Here is a 22,627-nt window from a genome sequence, read left to right as displayed (position 1 = left end):
TTTCAGCTTTTCAGCTTTTGTTTTGGCAATTGGTTTTCGTATGCTGGGTTTGTCAAATGGTTTACATATTTTATCCATAAAACAACTTTGACTACATGTCTACTTATGCATTATACAAATTGAACTCTGGGTTTGTGTGTTATGTGTTTACTCTTGAATTTCAGTATCAATCTTCTTTTTTTTTTTGCAGGTGGAAACTCCATTTGATCCTTTTGCTCAAATTTCAGTCAAGCTGATTGTATTCTTGGTATATTAGCTCTGAAAAGGTACTTTAATTGCATTAAGTTTTGCTTCAGTCCTTTCAAGTTAATATGCATGTAATCTGGAAGGGAGCAATCTGTGGTTTTTGTTATATCAAGCAATTGGTTTCTGTTACAGATAGGAAAAACAATTTCTTCAACGTTCATTGTGTAGTAGTGAACTATGATTACTTCTTTGGTTCATAATGTATTCCAACACCTCTTCCTTCTTTTAATATCATGAGTTTAACATTGACAATCATATATACTATCTGCTTATTATTCCGCAAAGTAGTCCAGAAAGTGCTTCAGACAAGTTTGGGACAGAAAAAACCAAAGTATAGTCTACATAGCTTATATAAGTTATATCAAATTTGTATTTTCTACAAATGTATAAAATACATATAATAGTGGAAGGGGGTTAAGCATGTATAATATATATGTATAGGTTTATTAAAGACGGGATTCAGTTGCTTTTGAGGTCACTACATTGTAAGAATTTATCTTTAATTGCAGCTTCTCATTGTGGTTGTAGGTGCCATGACTCGAAAAAGAAGAATTAGGGAGATTTCCTCGCTCACCCCTCTCTTGAGTAGTGCGGGTGACAAAGAAGGTGTTTCAATTGCAGGCCCCAGTATGCAGGGAGGAGAGCCTGCATGTGGAAGGGTTCGTAGTGCCAAACATGGTAGGAGGGAGGTCTTGGCCAGTGCATGTGTTGAACCAGTGCTTGATAGTGGGGTAGATGCTCTTAGGTGCCATCAGAATAATGTTGGACAAGCGGCATATCAAAGGGGAAGGCGAATAAGAGGTTTTTGTTAACCTAAACTATCTATCTAGATTATCATACATCATTGTATATGTTTGGTTGGAGTTTCAGTGTTATCTTTATTTTCTGTATCCAGGTTCAGCCAGCATGTATCAAGATATGGGAGATATGACCAATATATGTATTGATTGTGATGCAATGTATTGGTCAAACGAATCTAAACAAGTTCCAAAAAATAGTGCTCTGGTCTATACTGAATGTTGTAAAGAAGGTCGTGTTAGACTACCGTCTGCACGCCCTACTCCAGCATTTTTAGAAGAGCTACTTGATCCCAGAAATGGTGGACAGAGTTCAGGCTTTAGGGAAAATATTCGGGCCTACAACACAATGTTTGCATTTACATCTATTGGAGCTAATGTTGATCCTTCTGTCACTGATGGATTAGGACCTTCTGTGTATAAAATTTGTGGACAAGTATATCATTTGATGGGCTCGCTTATTCCTCCTGAGGGTGAAAGTCCTAAGTTTGCGCAATTGTATATTTATGACACTCAAAATGAGGTTGAAAATCGACAACGAGTTGTTCAAGGTTTAAATGAGTTTATTGTGCAAGGTTTGATCACAATGTTCAATGAGACAAATGAGTTGGTTAGGTTTTATCGGACAATTAGGGACAAATATGATGACAGATCTCTACGTTCATTGAGTTTGACTATACTTGATAATGAAAGAGCCGAGGAAAGACAATATCAAGCACCTGCAAGTTCTGAAGTCGCTGGTTTGATAGTTGGGGACGTTGGAATGTTTGATTCTGAAAGAGACGTTGTGGTCGAGAACAATAACAATAAGCTACAAAGAGTGTCAAAAATACATGTCAAATATATGTCATTTCAGTATCCTGTCTTATTTCCATATGGCGAAGATGGCTTTATTAATGGGCTGAAATTGCTACCACCGAAGGGCAATAGGAGGCGAAACCGTGAAAAAATGTCTATGCGCGCATTTGTGTCATATTATATTCACGAGCGAGAACACGAATCAAGCACCTTGCTAAAAGGTGGCAGATTATTTCAACAATATTTGGTTGACGCTTATGCAACTGTTGAGGAGACCAGATTGTTTTTCCTTCGAAAAAATAATGACCAATATAGATGTGAAACATTAGAAGGCATATATGATACTTATTCAAATGGTCACAATGATGGACGAAATGTTGGCAAAAGAGTTATTTTACCAAAGTTCACACACCGGTAGTCCACGTTATATGGCCAAGCATTATCAAGATGCTATGTCTATTTGTCGACAATATGGGCATCCCGATTTATTCATTACTTTTACCTGCAATCCCAAGTGGCCTGAGATTATTAGAGCATTGGAACATAAACATAGTAATAAGCCTGAAGACCGCCCAGATATTGTATCAAGGGTCTTTAAAATGAAGCATGATGATCTCATAGAGTACGTTAAATCTGGTAAACCGTTTGGGAAGGTCATAGCAGGTACGTTTTTGTTGTTTATTTTAATTCTTATCTTTGTTTCTTTTTTTTCAAAATAACAAGTAGTAAATAAATATCTAGAGCCATTTAATTAATTGTTGTTGTTACTATGTAATGTGACGAACAGATGTTGCCACAATAGAATTTCAAAAGAGAGGCTTGCCCCATTCTCATATGTTATTTTGGTTGGCTGAGAATAAGAAGTGTTATACAGATGTTGACATTGATTCCATCATTTGTGCAGAACTGCCTGATAGAAACATTGATCCGCTTCTGTATGAAATTGTTGGTCAATCTATGATACATGGTCCATGTGGTGAATTGAACTTCAGATCACCATGTATGAAAAATAATAAATGCACAAAATCTTTCCCACGAGAGTATGTTGAAAGTACATCTTTTGAACCAAATAAGTTTCCAGTGTATAGACGACGTGATGATGATACAAAGTTTTTCATAAAGAATAACGTTAAAGTTGATAATGGTTTGTCGTGCCATACAATCGAGAGCTTTTGTTAAGATATAATGCTCATATAAATGTTGAGTACTGCTCCCAATCTATGTTGATAAAATATTTATTCAAGTACATTAACAAAGGGCCAGATCGAGCAAGAGTTGGAATTAAAGCTGATTCAAATGACGAAATTGCAAATTACCTTAATTGTAGGTATATATCACCATGTGAAGCAACTTGGAGACTATTTGAATACCCAATTCACTCTCGACATCCTGCTGTTGAACTATTGCATGTGCATTTACCTGGACAGCAAAGTATCGTTTTCAATGAATCTCAGCCACTTAGCTCAGTTGTTTCAAGACAAGGGGAGGAAGATACTATGCTTACAGCTTGGTTCAAAGCAAATGCGAATAAAGAAACAAAGGATAAGGCAAAAGGATTGACATATGCAGAATTTCCATCCCAATTTGTGTGGGACAATCATAATAAGACTTGGAACCCACGTCAAAGGGGATATGTGTTAGGTCGGGTGGCTAACGTCCCTCCAACATCTGGTGAATTGTATTATCTAAGATTGTTGCTGAATACATGTAAAGGATGTAAAAGTTTTGCAGATATAAGAAAAATACGTGGCGTTGTTCAACCTTCATTCCAAGACGCATGTCGAACACTCGGTCTATTAGGTGATGATAAAGAATGGTCTGAAGCTCTTACAAATGCCATCCCAACAGCAACATCACCTCAGTTGCGCCATTTATTTGTGACATTACTCTTATACTGCAACGTATCAGTTCCTCGACGACTTCTGGACACCTATTGGCGTAATATGTGTGATGACATCTTATATAACCTCCGGTCTCAATTTGGAATGGCAGATTTTACAATACCTGATTCGGATTTACTCAACTCATTGTTATTTGAATTGGAACAACTTTTGAGCAATGCTTCGACTTCTTTGGAAAAATATAAATTGCCTATGCCAAACGAACAAATGATATCGGAGCTCAATAATAGACAACTAAGAGAGGAGCTGGACTACGATCGTGTTGCTTTAGAAAAAGAGCATTCGATTTTGGTGTCTCAATTAAATGTTGATCAAAAGGTCATATACGACAATGTTGTTCATACTGTTCAAAATAAAAGCATCGGTTGCTTCTTTGTATATGGTCATGGAGGAACAGGCAAGACTTTTTTATGGCATACAATTATCAACAGACTTCGATCTGAAGGAAAAATTGTATTAGCAGTAGCATCATCTGGAATTGCTTCTTTATTATTACCAAATGGAAGAACTGCTCATTCAAGGTTTAAAATACCCCTTGATATAAAAGATCGCTCAAGTTGTTCAATTACCAAAGGAACACATCTTGCCAAATTAATTGAAAAAACAGATTTGATAATATGGGATGAGGCTCCAATGGCTAACAAGTACTGTTTCGAATCTTTGGACTACTCGCTTCGAGATATATTATCAGAGTCTTCAACAATCCGATCCACTTTACCATTTGGTGGCATGCCTATTGTACTCGGTGGTGATTTTAGACAAATATTGCCAGTAGTGCGTGGAAAAACAAAAGCTCATGTGATAGATGCATCATTAAATAATTCATACTTGTGGCCTATGTTCAAAGTGTTTTGTTTAACTGAAAACATGAGACTGTCTAAACCAAATATGAGCATTGATGAAAAAGAACGGATAGCCAAGTTTGCGAAATGGCTTTTGGAAGTTGGTGATGGAAAAGTGTGTGACATCAAAGATCCAGATGATAGCGACGCTTATTGGATTGAAATCCCTAATGACATGCTCATTGCTACTGATCTTGATCCGATAAGCTCTATATTCCATGCTACTTACCCAGATTTTGACAGAAAGTACAATAACTTCGACTACATCAGAGAGCGCACAATAATCACCCCTAAAAATGTTACTGTTAGCGACATCAATGATTATGCAGTAAGTTTGTTGCCTGGTAATACAGTTACTTATCTAAGTACTGATACTATATGTCCGACAACTGATAACGCATCAAATTTGAACATATCATATCCTCCAGAACTGTTGAACAATATTGATATTAGTGGATTACCATCACATAAATTGGTGTTGAAAAAAGGAATGCCTGTTATGTTATTAAGAAACATAAATCAAACATATGGTTTATGTAATGGAACAAGACTGATAATCACAAATTTGTTTGATAAGGTTGTTGAAACAAGAGTGCTAACAGGTACCCACGTCAATCACAAATTTTATTTACCACGAATTGTGCTAACAGCATCAGAACACAAATGGCCTTTCATTTTGAAAAGACGTCAATTCCCGATAAGACCATGTTATGGGATGACAATAAACAAGAGTCAAGGGCAGTCATTAAAGCAGGTTGGCTTATACTTGCCGCAACCTGTTTTTTCTCATGGTCAATTATATGTTGCATTATCTAGAGTCACATCTAGAGAAGGAATAAAAATCATTGTGACCAATGAAAACATGTCAAACAAGTTTACCAAAAACATCGTCTATAAAGATGTTCTTCACAATTTACAGATGCAAATGAGGTGATTCCACTTCAAAATTGGGGACCGATTGCGGTTGACTTTGATGTTTCTGGTATCAGTCAAGAAAGAAGTCAAGAAATACTCAGGTATTAACATATCACAACTTGCTCATCAAAGCTAAAATTTTATTATTATAGATATAAACATTGAATGGATTTATCCTTCTTCCATTCAGATGATGCTATTCTAAATAGTGGTATTTGCAATATCAGGCCATCATTGAAACAGAAGAGTACATGGCAAAGGTACCAACGATAGGATATTGCAATCAACATGACCCGTTTTATTCTTTTGGGTTTCCATCTGTGCTCACATTTGTTTCTCTTTGCAGATTTAGCAAACTATTCTATGCTCCAGAGATCATGACAGTTGCGGCCAGCACTTCTGAAACCCCTATGGTGCAAATGAGCCTAAAGTTGACAGAGGAGAGGGAAGCAAAGGCGATGCGAAATGCAAGCAAGAGTAAGGAGACATGGTGCCTTTTGTTATCTTCAAAATGCAAAATGCTTTTTGAAATTTTAAAAAACCTTTTCATATCATAACATACCATTCTGAGTACTCTTGATACACCAATACATGTTCCTAACCCGCAGCAGCGCGCGGGTGCTTATCTAGTTTATATAAGAGCTCGTCCATTCCTAGGTTAACATGAACAAAATCTTGGTAATTTGCATTGTCTTGTTCATTGCCTTGGGCTTATGTCGTAAATTAATGGACGTGAACTAAATCTTGATATTTGCACTGTCTTGTTCATTGTTGTGGGTTTATGCCGCAAATCAATGTACGTGAACTAAATTTTTGTATTTATATTGTCTTGTTCATTTATGTGGGCTTATGTCGCAAATTAATGTACGTGAGCTAAATCTTGGTATTTGCATTGTCTTGTTCATTGACGTGGACTTATGTCCTACAAAAAAAAGAAAAAAAATAGTTTCCGCTTTTTTAATATCTATTGATGACATACAATCAAAACGTTTCCTTGATAAGCTTTCCATTCATTTTTATTTTTTATTTTTTTTCGATTAGAGCTTTCCATTCATGTTAGATAACATTATTAACATTACATAGAATTTTTTTCATTTATGTGAGAACAATCATTCGTGTAGCACTAGCATTCCTTACTAAACTCTAGAAAGATAACATGGAGCGGCCTTGACTTGTATGTGACATGAAAAAGAAAGCGAGCCAAGTCAAAATGAAATGAGTCCACCAAAATAAATATTGGCGCTCAAACGAAAAATAAATAAAACGGATTCGTGCCTCGTTGGCGCTAAGGAGGAGCTTCTAGAAGCTTACCCCAAAGGGCCTAGCTTTCTCTCTTAGTCGTTTCAGGTTTCTTCACATTCAGACCCCTCTCTCTCTCTCTGGTTCGCAATTCCAAACTCCCTCTCCGATTTCAGGTCCTCTTCATCTTCCACAAGGTAAACTTCGTTTCCCCTCTTGCTCTTTACCTTTTCTGAAGTCCATTTCTGGATTCTGATTTGCTTTGCATTTTGAATTTTGCAAAATCCAGGTTTTGGCCATGGCTTCCACTTCAGGCACCAAAGGTATTTCTTCAATCTTGTTCGGTTTTTAGTCTTTTCCTTACTATTTGATTTCATTTTCCTGCTTGTTTGTGTATATACATTGAAGGATTATGGGTAATTGGGTATGCTATGAATTTCTAATTAGGGCTAAGTTTTGATGATGATGATGATGTTGATTTCACAATTTTTTTTGTAATTTTTGATGCTCAAACCCTTATCATGTTTTTTGTGAAATTGCGATTTTCACTAAGTTTAATCGGATCTTGGATTTTCGATTTACTGTGATGATGATGATGATGGTGATGAAAATTGATAATGATGTTGATGATGTGATTATTTCACTTTTTTTTTTTAAATTTTAAAAAATTATGCTCAAACCCCTGTCATAGCCATTTTTTTGTGAAATTGGGATTTTCACTAGGTTTAGTCGGATTTTCGTTGATCAATTTGCTTTGTTTCTTTTGTTAACCCACTTTGTTATTTGATGATCATTTGAGGGATTTTCGCCTTCACCATTTCTCTATTTCAGATGTCATCTACTACTGTTCTCAATGTTTACTCATAGTTTATACTTGAAGATTGACGGTGTTTGGTTTTAGCATTTATCCAGACTTGGGAAACTGTGTGCAACCTTTTTTATGTCACTATTTTGCTTTTACTAACTTAGTCTGAATGTGTTGAATGACCAGAAGACGGCGGCTCTTGCTTGTCTACTATACTGGGCAACCTGCTTAATACAACTCCTGTATTCATCCTCACAGATTTCCCAGGCTGCCTCGGTGCATTGTTCAGGTTTGAAATAGAACCAGGAGGATATATCAGGAGAGGAGGAGAGGTGACAAGTGAACACCCTCCTCTGATTCAGCCTCTTATGAAGTTTCCTGAAGGAGACTGGAAGCCACCAGTAACTTGGTTTATGTTAAGCGCTGCAAGGCTCTTCAACTGCTCCAGCCTGTACCTCCTTGCAGACTACTCGACCCTTAACTTTCGTGTAGAATTGAGGGAGACGAAGGAGGCATTCATGCTTGATATGCAGACTCAGGCCCTTGCTAACTCGAATCTTCCTAATGGTGAGAACGGATGTATCCTCTCCGCGTATGACAAAATTTATCACATAGCTGCACCCGAATTCCCTTCTAGTTTTTCGGTGTTTGAACAGTTTGATGTGGATACTAAATCCTGGATTCGGCTACCTGATTGTCCAGTGGGGAACTCCTCTACTTTCCAGGGTTTTGCAGTTGTTGAGGGAGTGATTTTAGTCTCACTCTACTGCACTACAGATTTTGTGTTAGGCTATAACATTCGCTTAGCACACTGGTTTAAAGTCCCAATCTGTCCTTCACCCAGTTACCCTTTCCTTGTGCCTCGCTCATTTTGTGGGAGGGCAGTCACGATCGGACATACGCTCTATGCTTTATCTGAGAATTCAAGGGAGGTTCTCGCTTATACATTCACAATTATTGGAGGACGACGTTGTTTCCTTGGTTCACCCTTCTCCTGTTACGTGAGGGCATTCCCAGTGGTAACCTTGGATCAACAATTAGTTCACTTGGGAAATCTTGATTTTTGTCTTATTCAGAGATTCCACGATTGTGGCTTGCAGAAATTTGGTATTACCACATTTCAAATAAGACTCAAAGGGGGAATGCACATCAGAAGAGAGTACCGATCTGTTTTTGATGCAGGCCAGATGGAGCCACTCAGAATGAGATTAAGCTTCAGGCAGTAAGTTATTATTCTTTTGCTTTGATAATGTCACTAGTTCTGCCTTGGATCATTCCTAATTTTCTTCTTTTGTGAATCAGAAACTGGCCAGACAGCGAATTACTGATGCAAGAAGTGAAGCCGCAAAGGGCACTGATGTAAGACTTTCATTATTCTTAATATTTCTTATACGTGAACTTCTATGTTTCTCACAATCAAACTTTTTCTAGGTGGTTAATTTTGGTTTTCTTTGTTTTTACTCTGTCCAGCTTGCCGGAGGATAAGAAATTGAGCGTAGCTGATTTCAATCAGATGGTGATGACATCCGTGAAAAGCTTTGGTGGGGGTCAAAACGGATTCTCATCATTGTGGATTTTCTGAAAAGTACAGAAAGTGGAGTTATGTTTGAAGTGAACGTGAGTCAAGGAAAAGTAACGAGCGGAGGAAGTGGATTGCAGAACATCCCTAGCCTTAAAACTGTGGCCAGCTTGTTTGATACCGGTGATGAACTGGTTGTACAAAAGAAAGGTTTCATAGGGTTGGCGACGATATTCAGCTCTTCAAGATCCAAACTGTTTATTTTCCTTGACGATGGGCTGGATTGGCCATTAAAATTGAATCAGTTTCCTCCTCCAATCAATGGATCTCTCCATGCTTTTGATGTAGATAAAAGCTCACTCGTTCCACTTCAGTCATCTGTGATTGGAAAAACATCTTCATATGTCATCTCAGCGTATGGCAAAGTATACTATTTTGTTAGTCCGGCCAGCTGGCCATGGATCTCAGGCTTACCGTTTACTAGCTACGATCCGAACAATGACACATGGGATAGTCTTCCCAACTTCCCATTGTGTTTTCATTTTTCTACATCCACCTCCTACACTTCACCCGAGCCTTACTTCTCTCCGTACCGTTCTGAACTAGAAATAATTGGTTATGCAGTATGCAATGGATTTATTATACTTTCAATGAGTGGCGGATGGGAACTGGATAACAACATGTCTTTTGCTTATGGCGTGCATTGCAAGAGATGGTTTGCTGTTCAATATTGTAACTCTGCTCACTATCCATTCCGAGGGAGGGCTGTGGTCATCGGTAATACAATTTTCGCTCTATCAAAAGCACACGGGGAGGTGATAGCCTTTTCCCTTGGTGAGGATTATAATGATGCAGCTGGGGTAGTTCTTTCTCTGAGCACACCAACTCTGGTGCCATGGGTGAACCGCTGGTTCCAACCTTTGGTGGGTGGACCAGTAGAACATGGGGAACAAGTTGAGCAAACTGAGGCTATTGTGCATTTAGGGGACATGAATTTCTGTTTACTACAAACGGCATTACCTGCTCAACATCATGATCGTCAATCCTTATATATAACGTCATTTGAGATCCTGAATGAAGGCGGATCATGGGTGATCAATGCAATTGATTCAACTATTCGAAATGTGAATCCCGAAGGTTGTGGCAGGTTTCTACTAAAGTTCTGTTTTGCACCGTAAGTTTATTCCTTCACGATTTTCTCTCTTCTTTCTATAAAATTATTTCTGTATGTTAAACCTTCTTGTGTGTATTAATGTATTAGAGAAGTTGAAGATCTAGAACCTGACAGTGATGCGGTTGATACTTTCCTGGAACAATGGTATGTAAAGAGTGGAGAAAGCGATGAAGATTTTGAACGGTGGCCGCGTGAAAGAGCCATATAGAAGGTAAGTGAAATATGTATAATAAATGCAATGCCTGGTGGTGAATCACTTTTCTTCTTATATTTTGCATTAGATCAAGTGGTACGTACGTATATGGCCAATCTGTTTGTTGGATGATGCAAGTCTTGAGTCCTCTGAATGTAATCTGACGTTATGAAAAAAAAAGTTGGCTGTAGAACTTTTTCCAGTTAAGCTGTGTCACCTTCTGAAAATTATACAGCGCACCCGTCCATCTCCGCCGTCCATTTTGAAAAAATCAAAAGTCTACGTCAAATGGACGGCGGAGATGGGCGGGTGCGCTGAATACGCTCTCGTCACCTTCAGTGCAATTATGTTTTCCAGGAGTGGTTTCTTGTATGATAATCGTTCTGAAGTTTCTTATCGCTGTGCACAAATTTTGCCTTCTCTTTCCGGGGACTGTTTACATGCTTTGCTTTTATAATCTTTAAAGGACGCTGACTAATTTATGGATTGAGGTTGCTGATGTTACGCATGGATTGCAACAGCCTGCAGGGAGAAAGGTGAGAAAACGACTTGCAATTGTTGTTATAAAGTAGATGTCTTATATTCAGAAAGAAAAAAGAAGTGTGTTCTATGATACTACTACTAATCATTGTTGCGTCTATACTTTATCTGGGCAATGTTGCTGCTTCAAAGCTTACAATGTCTACTTCTCGTATTACTATGCATATGTTATTCAATACTTCTGCTGTCTTAATGGATATGTTTGCTTGATTTGATTTTTAGTCACTGGAATTTTGTTTCTCCTAACAATTGGTGAAATCTACTTTCTGCTGTAGTTTGATGACGGAGGTATTGCCATTTAGTGTTCTTTCGTGAGTTGATACATGTAATGCAAGGACAGCAGCTGCTGTTGGAGTGGATGGAACTTTCATGGACGTTTTGTAATGACCCGAAGCAAACTAATTCTGGTTATAAGATTCTTGTATCAGATTCTCGATGCTTTACTGTATGGCATATCGTTAAAGACTTTAAAGCCAACTAATTCTGGTGACTAGCTAAGTAGCTATGCAGAATATAACTTGCATTCAATCTCCTTCCCTTGAAGGATAATTCTCTTTTTGTTTTTTTTTTTCTGGCAACCGGGAGGATAATTGTTGACAGATAATCTGTTTGTCAATGAATTGGACAATTTTGGAAGTAGACTATATGAATTTAACTTTAGATGTCTATAATATTTGATCGTTTTGCTGTGTTTTCTTGGTTTTTACTGTATTCAACCATTTTAAAATTTTTTTTTTTTTGGGATTCAAGTTGCATTTCGGTCAGTGCTATTTGGTTCAGGCCTTTCATCGAACACCTTCCTGCAAAAACTCCCCCACTGAATTTCGGCACAAATTCTTTTGATGATTTCAAAAGCCCTTAGGTGTGATGTTTCCCGCGGTTTCTTTTTCAAGTAGGCGTTTCTTTCCCGCGGTTTCTCCCAGTTGAAGAAGACTAACACGTGGCGGATTATCCAGACGTCGAAGAAGAATACGCCGTGGCTGCTTATGGATAATTGACCGTTCTTTTCTCTACCTCGGCCCGTAGCTGAATGCCACACTACCCAAGCCCAAATGGCACCCAGTCGTCTAAAGGCCTGGTCCATGTAAATCAACAGATCGTATGCTAAAATGCCGACGCGGTTAAGCATCCCTATACGAATGAAGAGATTACTTCATTCCGCCGGAGATGCAAGGCCGGCGGCTTATGTCAAGGCCTCTAGCACCTTTCCCAAGCCAGCTAGCCATGGCGGCTAATGCCGGTGTTCTTACTTGCCGTAAAGACCATGTTTGCTAAGTGTAATTATCAGATCGATTAATTAGTGCCTATGCTTGCTCGATTGCGTGTTGTTACTTATTATCATGTTTGTTGATATTTATTTAGAATTCTGATTATTAAAAAAAACAATAATTAAATTCTAATTAGAATCTTGTATATATGATCTCTCTCTCTCTCTCTCTATATATATATATATATATATATATCCATCTTCTTCCCTCTATTACTTCTGTGTTACTTACCGCCTTATGTTGATTGCTATGCAATATTGTGGCGTCAGTGAAATAATGAATTTGAGCATAACCTAATGGAACTAACAGCATACATGAAATATATATAGGAAAATTGAAATTCAGAACTAATTACATATAATTCGATCTAATGCACTTTATACGAAAAGCTAGTGATACCGGAGTTTGAGAAAATTTAGGGGGCGGGTTCGAGAGATATAAATATTCTTTAGCCAAACTTGGATCTAATGCTGCTGATCACATCTTGGTCTACTTGAAAGGTCTTTGTTAACACTTGGTCCGGGATTGAAGGCATAGCAGAAAACATATTCAAAGGAAGTTTAGAAGAGCCAGGCAAGTGACTGTTGAAAGCTGTGATGGAAAGGGCGTTCCCTTGTCCAATATTGAGTTGGAAGTGCACAAGTCCTCTCGGAATCACAAACATCTGCCCGGCGGTCAAAACCTTCGAGTAGTACACATTGTTAGTTGTCACAAACCCTGCGAGAATTGTCCCTTCAATGACTATCCCAATCTCACTCGCACGAGGATGCAAGTGAGGTGGGTTCAAGGCACCCGGGGCAAAGTCAACTCTGTTCATTGACACCCCGAGTGTGTTGAGGGCAGGAAAAGCAAGCACATTGCCATCTGTGACATTCAACCCGAACAGATCTGTGATGTTCCCTTTCTCGCGTGCCCCGTCAAAGACAAAGTCATCGGAAGTAACCTCCGTGATTGCCTTGCAGGCGAAGACGTTGTCTGACTTAGAGGCGCGAGTGAAATCAGCGACACAGAAGTCTTGTAATGGATCAGGGTCTGCAAAATGTGAGGGCAAGGAAAGAAGGAGTACTGAAACTACAAAGTAGCATAGATAGCTTGGTGATGAGGTTACCATGGCTTCTAGCTGAAAGCTAGCCAACTAGTTCTTGAAGTTATTTTGGACTTCTATAGTTCTATACCAGCAAGTTCTGCTTCCTATATATACAAATTAAAGTATCATATATGCGTACTAAAAATCCCTTATTGTCATTTCATTATTGGATCAGCTAGCACTCTAGCAAGGCAACCGTGACAAACTACAAGCAACCAAGCAGAGTTCAACAAAATGAACATTTCTATATCAAAGAGAAGTACCAAGTGGATGTTGGTCGAGGACCTGGCTTTTAACAAGGAAACAATGATAAAATGTTGGATACAAGTTGATAGGTCTTGTTATTTTCCGAACAGTTGACATGTTCAACAGACCATGGAATTTGTTTATTTTCGTGTTTTCGTGACAATTTAAAGGCCAGCCGCAGCCGGCCATGATCGTTCTTGATTTTTAAACCGCAGCTGTGTCAGAATATACAAAACTACGGAGAACAGGTACCTACAAAAAAGAAGACTACAAACACAAGATCAAACTATATTGAGCATGAATCAAACTAATCAATCCAACTTTGTCTATCATTATTTTGATCAGCTGCTACTTATTTAGTAAGAATTAGCGTTTGGTTGGTCAAATAAGACAAGACTTTCTACAAAAGAATCCATGGATACATACGCTGGTGAATGTTGGTCGATTCTAAAACTTTTCACTTCTTCATTCCCCAATAAGTTCACAATCCGCAGAGATTTCTGTAGATAGTCTACCTGGAATACTAATTCACAACTGCTTTCGAAACAAAACGGGGGCCTTGGAAAACTTGGTAGGGCAGAGTTCATGTATAATCTAGTCCATGATTCCACAACTCCATACTCTTTCATAACCCACACTTGAAGGCCATAGCGCCCCTCTTGGATTATGGAACTTTCAATCAAGGCAAGGTACTCCTCATATTTTGAAATGAAGTAAATCGAGCATGGTTTGTGTTTTCTAAAAGCTTCAGGCATCTGTATCTCACCAAATAACTCAGTTTCCATGTTGAACCACACAATTACATACTCTTCTCTTTGCTTTCCGTAGACGTCGTTCTTAAGGGTTTGAATCCAATGGGAAGCACCATTGAGGAAACTAGATACACCTGCAGCTGCAGCAGGCTCGAAATAATAACAAGCAGGTACATCAACAGCAAGGGTTCTCCACGATCCCCTAGCTAACGAATAAACTAGTACTTCAACCCTAAATGGTTCTCCATCAATCACACCACTTACGATTCTTAAAACCTTATAGTCATTGTTTCTCGAATCATGCCCAAATGCATGATGAGTTTGTCGAGGGCGCCATTTAATACGACCAATATCAACAGGCCTTGGCAAGATCATGAACTTCCTAACCGTAGGGTTCCAAATCATTATGGAGATGTGTTCACTACCGCAAGACATACAAGCCCGTTACAAGTTCCGACCACTCTACGCAATTGCGGTACGTATTTCGGCGGATATGGAAGCTCAACATACTGATCAACAGTGGTGCCAAGTTCAGAAGGGTTATCCCGGTACAGTGAGTAACCCTCCATTTGCTTCATTATCAGAAGATTGTGAACATCGTTTAGGCGGTAGGATTGTATGGCGGCGTTGAGATGGTCTTTAATGAAGGTGGATCTTCTAATCAGAGAATTCCATGATTTGCAGACTGCTGCGCATGTGATTATGGACTCGGGAGGCAACCTTAGCATGATATCGGTTGTGATTTCTAAGGGCAAATATTCTGACATTCCTGACGGTTCTTTAGCTGCATAGAATGCTCGGCCAATATATATATATATATATATTTGTTCATGAACTTCTAGGTCATAAGAGACCTGGTTTTATAAGAAACTAGATCGATCGAGTTGGTGGTTCATTGCTTGACAATTAATGACACCAAGTAGGATTAAATCATTTAATCCTTTTATAAGACGGAAACCTAATTGTTCAACCATTGTAACGAGTTAGGGATTATGAAACTTGGACAGTATAGTAAATGAGCTTCTTCAATCAATTTGAACATTTTGAAGAAATCTAAAACACAAAGATTTCGGAAGCTTTTCTTATGTATTTCGTGATAATAAAATGAACTTTACAAGCTAGCTACATAATATGGAGTAGAAGGAGAGTCACTCCTAATGAATTACTCAGCCCACGACTAATCGCCTACGAAAAGAAGACTATAGATTGTATTGAGCATGAATCAAACTAACTAATCCAACTTTGTCTATCATTATTCTCAGCTGCTATTTATTTCTTTTACGCTCAAAAAGAGAGATAATATAGGCATAAAACCTCTTTACCGCCCATATTGATATTATTAAAGAAAAAAGAGATATAATAAGAGGGTACGAAACAAAAACCTCCAATCGGAACAGAGGAATTGAAGAAGACTCAAACGGTAACTAGTGCAAGCCGATATAATAAAGGGAAAAGTCACATCCCACCAAACTAAATCTATTCAAGTGGTACCATGATTTGCTAACAAGTCAGCAACTCTGTTATATATCTTCCCGAAAGATTGAAAATTATACAGCGCACCCGGGTGTATCCACCGTTGATTTTGACCCGCGAAAAAAAAAAAAAAAAAAAAAAAATTAGACGGTGGAGATGACGGGTGCGCGGAATAGGCTCTCCCGAAAGATATGTGAGGAACTGAAATGCATTTGATAAATGCGGCCCAAACAAGTCCACCATTGTACTCTAAGCTGCCATGGCACCAAATAAGATCAGCTGCTTCTTATTTAGTACGAAGTAGCGTTTGGTTGGTCAAATAAGACAAGACTTTCTACAAAAGAATCCATCTCTAGTGGATGTTGGTCGATTTCAAATTCTTTCACTTCTCCATCCCCCAAGTTTAGAATTTTCGGAGATAATTTGCGTATATAGCGATTATAGCCTTTTACCTGGTATACTAACTCACAACTGCTTTTGAAACCAGAAGGGGGCCTTGGAAACCTTGATAGCTCAGAGATAATGTATAATCGAGTCCATGATTCCACCACTCCATACTCTTTCATAACCCACACTTCAAGGCCATTGATCCCCCTTGTGGTTTCAATCAAGGTAAGGCACTCGTCGTGTTTTGAAATGAAGCAAGACGAAAATGGCGTGCGTTTTCTCAAAGCTTCCGGAATCTGTATCTCACCAAATAGATCAGTTTCCATATTGAACAACATGATTACATACTCTTCGCTTTCCAACTCTCTTTCGGGTTTTTTGAATCCAATGTGAAGCACCATTGATGAAATAACTAGATTCATCTGCAGGCTTGAAACAAGCAGGCACTGCAGCAGCAAGCAGACTTCTCCACGATCCCCTAGCTAACGAGTAAACTTCAACCCTAACTGCTGGTTCTTCTTTACGATCACTCACTATTCTCAAAACCTTATAGTTTCTCGGATCATGACCAAATGCATGATGAGTTTGTCGAGGATTTTCATCATAATTAAAAATATCAACAGGCCTTGGCAAGATCACAAATTTCCTAACTGTAGGGTTCCAAATTATTATGGTGATGTCTTCAGTAGCACCTGCAAGACATACAAGCCCGTTACAAGTTCCGACCATTCTACGCAACCAGCTCCGATCATGAAAAGACTGAAGATCGGCTTTGAATTTCGACGGATATGGAAGCTCAATATGCTGATCACTAGTGCCAAGTTCAGAAGGGTTATGCCGATACAGTGAGTAACTCTCCACCTGCTTCCTTATCAGAAGGTTGTGAACATCGTTTTGGCGGTAGAATTGGATGGTGGCGTTGAGATGGTCTTCAATGAAGTCGGAGGTTTTAAACAGAGATTTAAACAGAGAATTCCATGATTTGCAGACTGCTGTGCATGTGAGTAAGGACTTGAGAGGCAACCTTAGCATGATATCGGTTGTGATTTCTACGGGAAGTAATCTGAAATTTTCTGAAGACCTTTTCTTTTTGGTGGAATATTCCGACATTGCTGACGGTTCTTCAGCTGAATAGAATGCTTAAGCTAATATGTTTGTTCAAGAATGTCTTGGATATAACAGACTTATAAGAAACTAGATCGAGTCATTACACATTGCTTAACAATGAGCAAGTAGGAAACTAGGAATATATCACCTAATCCTTATATAAGAGAGAAAGTGAATCCTCTGTTCTTTTTTTAGATGGCAACAATTTTAACGAGTTGGGGATAATGAAATTGGACAAATGAGCTTCTTCAGCTGAGCTTTTAAAACTCAAAACCTTATTTGAACATTTCATATGAGAAATACAACAATAATAAAGTAATTAAAGTTACTTCATGAGAATTCTCAGAGAAGAGTTTTAATATTGCAGACCAATACGTCTACAGAAAGACTAACACTGAGGGACGGACAAAGAGGAAGAGAGACAAAGCCCAATTTAACAACAGAGTATTCAAGCAAAACTGAAGAATGAAAGTTGGCATCCTAGACGCCGAACTTGGATCGAATGCTGCTGATAACATCATCATCTACTTGAAAAGCCTTAGTTAACACTGCATCAGGGATGGAAGGTGTCGAAGCAAACATATTAAAAGAAAGTACAGCAGAGCCTGGCAAGTGACTATTGAAAGCTGTGAAGGCAAGGGCCTTCCCTTCGCCAACGTTTAGCTGAAAGTGAACAAGTCCCCTCGGAACCACAAACATCTGCCCAGCACTCAAGACCTTGGAGTAATACACGTTTTTAGTTGTCACAAACCCCACAAGTAGCTTTCCTTCAATGACCACCCCAGACTCACTTGCACGAGGGTGCCAGTGCGGCGGATTGATTCCACCTGGAGCAAAGTCGACTCTGTTCATCGATATCCCAAGGGTGTTGAGCCCAGGAAATGCAAGGACATTCCCAGCTGTTACAGTCGCCTTATTCAGATTGGTTGTGTTCCCTTCTTTGCTCAGCCCATCAAAGAAAAAGTCATCTGATGTAATCTGTGATGTGGGTTTGCAAGGAAAGCCATTAACTGATAGGGAGGAATTCACATCTGCGACACAGAAGTCTTGTAATGGATCAGGGTCTGCAGAATGGGAGGGCAGGAGAAGAAGCAGTACAGAAAGTGTGAGGCAGAATAGCTGGTGGAAGCTTAGGCCTGATGAGGTCAACATGGCTTCAACAGACCTTTGCTTTCAAAACTAAGTATCTTCAGAGCTTAGACTCTGGTTCTATATACTCCTCCCATCCTGAGGTGAAATTTATTGGATTCAAGACAACTACTAGAAACTACACAAGTAACCTATCACAGCAAGAAAGAGGAATTCAACAGAGTAGCATCAGCAATCAAGATAGGAAGACTTCAACAACCATACAATATACTGATGCAGTAATGCTTCACAATGGTCAAAAATCATGATCAGAAATTGGTTGGTGTTAGTGGACTTTGGAAAAAGGATACCCTGATAAGGAGAGTGATGAAGAAGTTTGAACACGCTGGTATTTTCCAAACAGTTGACTGACTTGGTCAGCAATATTCCTTTATTATTTGGTACCATCTAGTAGCTTATTATCAAAGGTACCATCTAGTAGCTTATTATCAAAGGTATTAGGTCTAATTACCTACCAACTATGAACATACTTCAGAAGTTCAGATATTTCAGAGCAAACAATAGAGCGTCTTGGGGCACTTGAGTACATATATAATGGAATTATGGGACCTTGCAACATTTATAATGGTTGCAACAGTTGACTCATCAAATAACTATTGAAGATGTTAGGCATGACCGATGAGAGTACAATTACATAATCATGAAGAGTTAAGAGGAACATGTATGCCGTCACTATAACCAATTGGAGTTCAAGCTTCATTTGAGAAATCAAAAGGACCTTGGTAGTCATTATAAAATCTAATACAACTACATCACCTTACATGCAATTTCTGAAACGCTGTTAGAACTAGTACAGCATAATATGGGTTTTATGACTTCATCTTTAAGAGAACAAAATAAGCAAAGGCACAACAAAAGGAAGATATTCACTATTCCAAATAATACAAAATCAATAGCACGACCTAAAGATGGTAACTGTTGATCTAAATCTATTAGATTAAAGGTGCCAGAATCAGCCTGACCTCTCAACCACAGCAAAACTGAACTTTCACCACTTCAATTAACAACATCAAGTCATCTATCTCAAGCATAATGGTCCAATTTCCTTTTACAGATTGCGAGGAACGAAAGTCCAACTTTGCGAGGATCCATCTAGGAAGAAAGCTTCAAGGTTCTTATCAAAGTTTCATCCTGCATAAGTAAAATGAATTAGATAAAAAGTAATCAGTCGTCTGAGTTTGCACACAAAAAACTGTGGGGAAAAAGAAAGACAAAGAAAACTCATAACGATACCTGTCTATGGCAGTCGTACTGATCGGAATCACACCGGCTGGGGACACAAGAGCATCAACTGAAACATCATGTTCGGTGACCACTATAACCCCTTCATCCACTATCTGTGGAGAATACGATAGTGCAACTGCAATAAAGTCAACATTCTTAATTAAGATAACAACATGAACATATTGTCAAAAAAACTGTATATTACTTTCATACTAGCAAGAAAAATGAACATACCCAGGAGCGGTTGCTTCCAATTGCGGGCCTTCACAAGCTCTTGGTAATTCCTCAGAAAAGTATCATAATAACTGTAGAAGACCATGGTTAAGATCAATGATTCATAAATCTGATTAAGACAATAAGTTTTTGGTAAAGAAAATATGATACTTAAGTTTGTTCCATATAAAATCTTATATAGGCCAGAGACAGAATTCACAGCTCTAGCAGCCTTCTCTAAAGGAGGACATATAAAATGACATCTCCAAACAACTCAGCACATGGTACTTGAAAAATAATAAAATCTTGATCCAAGACAAGATGTATAATCCTACCCTCCACCTCGACCCAAACGTCTCCCAGATCTGTCAAATGCTAGTCCTGTAAGCAAGGATGATAAGCAAATGCAGTCAACTACAGTTTAGATTTGACACTTATATCAGATACTGCAAATCAATGATTAATTAAGAAAAGGAAGAGAAATATTACCTGGTAAGAGAAGCAAATCAACTGGATCACTTGCCTGTAAAACTGCACAAACAGTCCTCAATCAGTTTAACCAATCATACCTACAAATTTACATATATTTAAATCTTTGAAGCTAATGAGGCATTCTTTCTGGCAAGAGTTAATTTACACAAAAGTGCCCAATTCTACTTTGAGATTAAGAACAAACAAGATGCCAGGACTAAGGGTTTCTGGAAACAAAGGCCATACTAACTACATCTGAGAGAGCACAGAAAATATGTCATCAGTTCAAGAAAATGAAAAACTAAAGGCTCTCCACATTTCTAACTGAGAACTTACCCAATCTGATAACACTCTGATGTCCAAACCTGGCTAAATTACTAGAGGGCCTTTTAAGGACTAGAAACACCGGTCAAATGTTTGTATCCTAACATGATTTTAGACGAGAGTCTTTAGATAGTCCTACAAACATAAAAGAGAAATAAAAGACACTAAACATAATAATAAACTTTGACGCTTAATCAGCATTACCATACTTGATGTAATCCTAACTTTTGTAATCTTCCCTTTCTAATAAGTTCAAATTTTAATGTCCTATAAGTATAACTGGTGTTTGTGGTCTAAAGCGCCAAAACTACCAATTGTAAAGAATGACTACAATGTCTACAATGTATAAATCACTGATAATGCTTGTAAGAAGTAAGTGAAACATTACCATCTTCACGTTCATTTCCATCAGCATCCACTGCAGCCGGTTCTAAAATATCCATCGAATTCGCAACCATATCATCGACACTTGAGATGTGGAGCATTCTCATGTGACTATTCTTGTCCTCCACACGCGGCACATAAAGCTTTTTCCTCACACCATCTGCACACAACACAACAATCAAATAAACAGCCCATAACTAAAACTCTCAGACATTTTCCAAGAACTAAACTTTCTCTTAAGAAAAACACACCTTTATCCGAACCCTGAAGAATCTCAGCCAACACTTTAGAAGTATCAACTTCACGCAAAGCTGCACAGCTTATATACGCACACAATCTCTGACTAGACTTAAACCAAGGAGCTTCCAACACAATGCTCTGAATCGCATCATCTAAACAGAATAAACACAAAGCTTTGCAATCACTAAATGGATATCAAACCAGAGAAACTACAAAGTGGGTCATTACCTTCCTGGGATCTGAGTACTGGGTCCATTGACTTGAGGGCCTTCCGGACTTTGGTTCGGAGCATCCGTTTTTGCTTGAACAAAGCGTCGAGGTGGTCTTGGTTGTTGGTGGTCATTGTTGCGATGAAGCGTTGGGAGAATGAAGGTGGTGGGCGGCGGAGGATAGAGGAGGCAAGTGGAGGTGGCGCTGCTAATGTGCACGGTTGGGTCATCAGCGCCACCAACAACCTTCCTGACATGTATGTACGTGTCCTCGTTGGCATTTTTTTTTTTACTCTGTGTCTTTTGTACAAGGTCCTTGGAGATGTTGGTTTTTGTGTTGAAGACACACAAGGTTTCTTTTGCTAGATAATCTGATTTGTGTAAGGGAGTGATTTGACACTTCACATGTCAAAAGATCTTCTTCTCTCTAGGTGTTTCAATGTTTCAAATGTTTAATGAATTATAACATTTTTGATTTGGTTTACCAGGTTAAGTAAAGTTTTGCTAGATAATTTTGTTGATAAAAAGAAGTGATTTTGATATTTTGAGATTAAGAAATCTTTATAGATTACAAAAAACAACATACATAGACTCAAGCGAAACTATCGCTTCAAAACTCAGAAAAATTCAATTTCTAATTAGTTTTGTTTGAATTTGAAATATAGATTTATCAGTAAATTTTTAATAAGAGGCGTGTCTTTACTACCTCAGTTAGAGATTTCTAATGTCAAATACAAATCATTACTCTTAAATGATGAACATATAATGAATGATGAACATAACGAGTGAAAGAGTATTGCATTTGATTGTTTACTCTTCGTAATCAAAGTCTTGTTGATATCTCACTAATCGAGATTGAAGTTGTATCTTTCAAACACCGTTGTAAAATCTTAAGTTCGTTGTGTGATAAATATATGGTTTCTACAGACTTTAGGGAAAATTGAAAATACACGAAATACAGAAGCCAATAGCGCAAATACATATAAACTCAAGCACCTCTACTCGGAAAACTCACCACACTCTGAATCTCTCTGTTTACAACTTACCCAATGTGCTCTCAGCCTCTCACCAGCAACCAAAATTGATCTTCACCACCCAATCCTCTCTCTCTCTCTCTNCTCNNC

At 38.4% G+C, this 22,627-nt stretch overlaps 5 protein-coding genes and 1 non-coding gene across 6 annotated transcripts in view; 1 reads left to right on the top strand and 5 right to left on the bottom strand.

Annotated features, from left to right (window-relative positions):
* LOC101292412 overlaps positions 1-1,225 on the top strand; it is a 2,609-nt gene extending 1,384 nt beyond the window's left edge. Inside the window, exons 3-5 of the transcript XR_184665.1 lie at positions 191-266; positions 775-1,047; positions 1,142-1,225. This is a non-coding gene — a transcript (uncharacterized LOC101292412). The remainder of the gene's footprint in view (positions 1-190; positions 267-774; positions 1,048-1,141) is intronic.
* Positions 1,226-12,685: 11,460 nt separating this feature from the next.
* LOC101307799 (germin-like protein subfamily T member 2-like) lies at positions 12,686-13,348 on the bottom strand. The gene has a single exon (XM_004301247.1). The coding sequence runs from the start codon at positions 13,346-13,348 to the stop codon at positions 12,686-12,688; it is 663 nt and encodes a 220-aa protein (XP_004301295.1).
* A 386-nt stretch (positions 13,349-13,734) lies between these two features.
* On the bottom strand, positions 13,735-15,089 carry LOC101307504 (F-box protein CPR30-like). Its single transcript, XM_004301246.1, has 3 exons — positions 14,833-15,089; positions 13,997-14,743; positions 13,735-13,822 (listed from the first exon to the last, which is right to left on the bottom strand). The coding sequence occupies exons 1-3, from the start codon at positions 15,087-15,089 to the stop codon at positions 13,735-13,737; spliced, it is 1,092 nt and encodes a 363-aa protein (XP_004301294.1).
* Positions 15,090-16,497: 1,408 nt separating this feature from the next.
* On the bottom strand, positions 16,498-17,292 carry LOC101307217 (F-box protein At1g48060-like). The gene has a single exon (XM_004301245.1). The coding sequence runs from the start codon at positions 17,290-17,292 to the stop codon at positions 16,498-16,500; it is 795 nt and encodes a 264-aa protein (XP_004301293.1).
* A 165-nt stretch (positions 17,293-17,457) lies between these two features.
* On the bottom strand, positions 17,458-18,683 carry LOC101315342 (germin-like protein subfamily T member 2-like). Its single transcript, XM_004299588.1, has one exon. It carries the CDS (start codon positions 18,439-18,441, stop codon positions 17,770-17,772), a length of 672 nt encoding a protein of 223 aa, XP_004299636.1. The 5' UTR covers positions 18,442-18,683; the 3' UTR covers positions 17,458-17,769.
* Positions 18,684-19,135: 452 nt separating this feature from the next.
* On the bottom strand, positions 19,136-21,773 carry LOC101310705 (5-formyltetrahydrofolate cyclo-ligase-like). Its single transcript, XM_004299572.1, has 8 exons — positions 21,523-21,773; positions 21,306-21,446; positions 21,059-21,214; positions 20,365-20,406; positions 20,211-20,256; positions 19,897-19,967; positions 19,672-19,798; positions 19,136-19,569 (listed from the first exon to the last, which is right to left on the bottom strand). The coding sequence occupies exons 1-8, from the start codon at positions 21,758-21,760 to the stop codon at positions 19,557-19,559; spliced, it is 834 nt and encodes a 277-aa protein (XP_004299620.1). The 5' UTR covers positions 21,761-21,773; the 3' UTR covers positions 19,136-19,556.
* Between the last annotated feature and the right edge of the window lie 854 nt (positions 21,774-22,627).

Source organism: Fragaria vesca, linkage group LG5, assembly GCF_000184155.1.
Source record: "Fragaria vesca subsp. vesca linkage group LG5, FraVesHawaii_1.0, whole genome shotgun sequence".
Lineage (NCBI taxonomy): Eukaryota > Viridiplantae > Streptophyta > Magnoliopsida > Rosales > Rosaceae > Fragaria > Fragaria vesca.
The sequence above is the reverse complement of the archived record's forward strand: the minus strand, read 5'-3'. Positions and strand labels throughout refer to the sequence as shown.

What these genes read in the sequence shown, in the direction of transcription:
- LOC101315342 (XM_004299588.1), bottom strand. Translation starts at nt 18,441, where the DNA reads ATGTTGACCTCATCAGGCCTAAGCTTCCACCAGCTATTCTGCCTCACA.
- LOC101310705 (XM_004299572.1), bottom strand. Translation starts at nt 21,760, where the DNA reads ATGTCAGGAAGGTTGTTGGTGGCGCTGATGACCCAACCGTGCACATTA. An exon ending in TGATTTGCTTCTCTTACCAG is followed by an intron (nt 20,257 to 20,364) that starts GTAATATTTCTC and finishes CCTTGCTTACAG; the next exon opens with GACTAGCATTTGACAGATCT. An exon ending in CGTTTGGGTCGAGGTGGAGG is followed by an intron (nt 19,968 to 20,210) that starts GTAGGATTATAC and finishes GGTCTTCTACAG; the next exon opens with TTATTATGATACTTTTCTGA.
- LOC101307504 (XM_004301246.1), bottom strand. Translation starts at nt 15,089, where the DNA reads ATGTCAGAATATTTGCCCTTAGAAATCACAACCGATATCATGCTAAGG. An exon ending in CTTGGCACCACTGTTGATCA is followed by an intron (nt 14,744 to 14,832) that starts GTATGTTGAGCT and finishes GTCTTGCGGTAG; the next exon opens with TGAACACATCTCCATAATGA. An exon ending in ATCGACCAACATTCACCAGC is followed by an intron (nt 13,823 to 13,996) that starts GTATGTATCCAT and finishes TCTTTTTTGTAG; the next exon opens with GTACCTGTTCTCCGTAGTTT.
- LOC101307799 (XM_004301247.1), bottom strand. Translation starts at nt 13,348, where the DNA reads ATGGTAACCTCATCACCAAGCTATCTATGCTACTTTGTAGTTTCAGTA.
- LOC101307217 (XM_004301245.1), bottom strand. Translation starts at nt 17,292, where the DNA reads ATGTCGGAATATTCCACCAAAAAGAAAAGGTCTTCAGAAAATTTCAGA.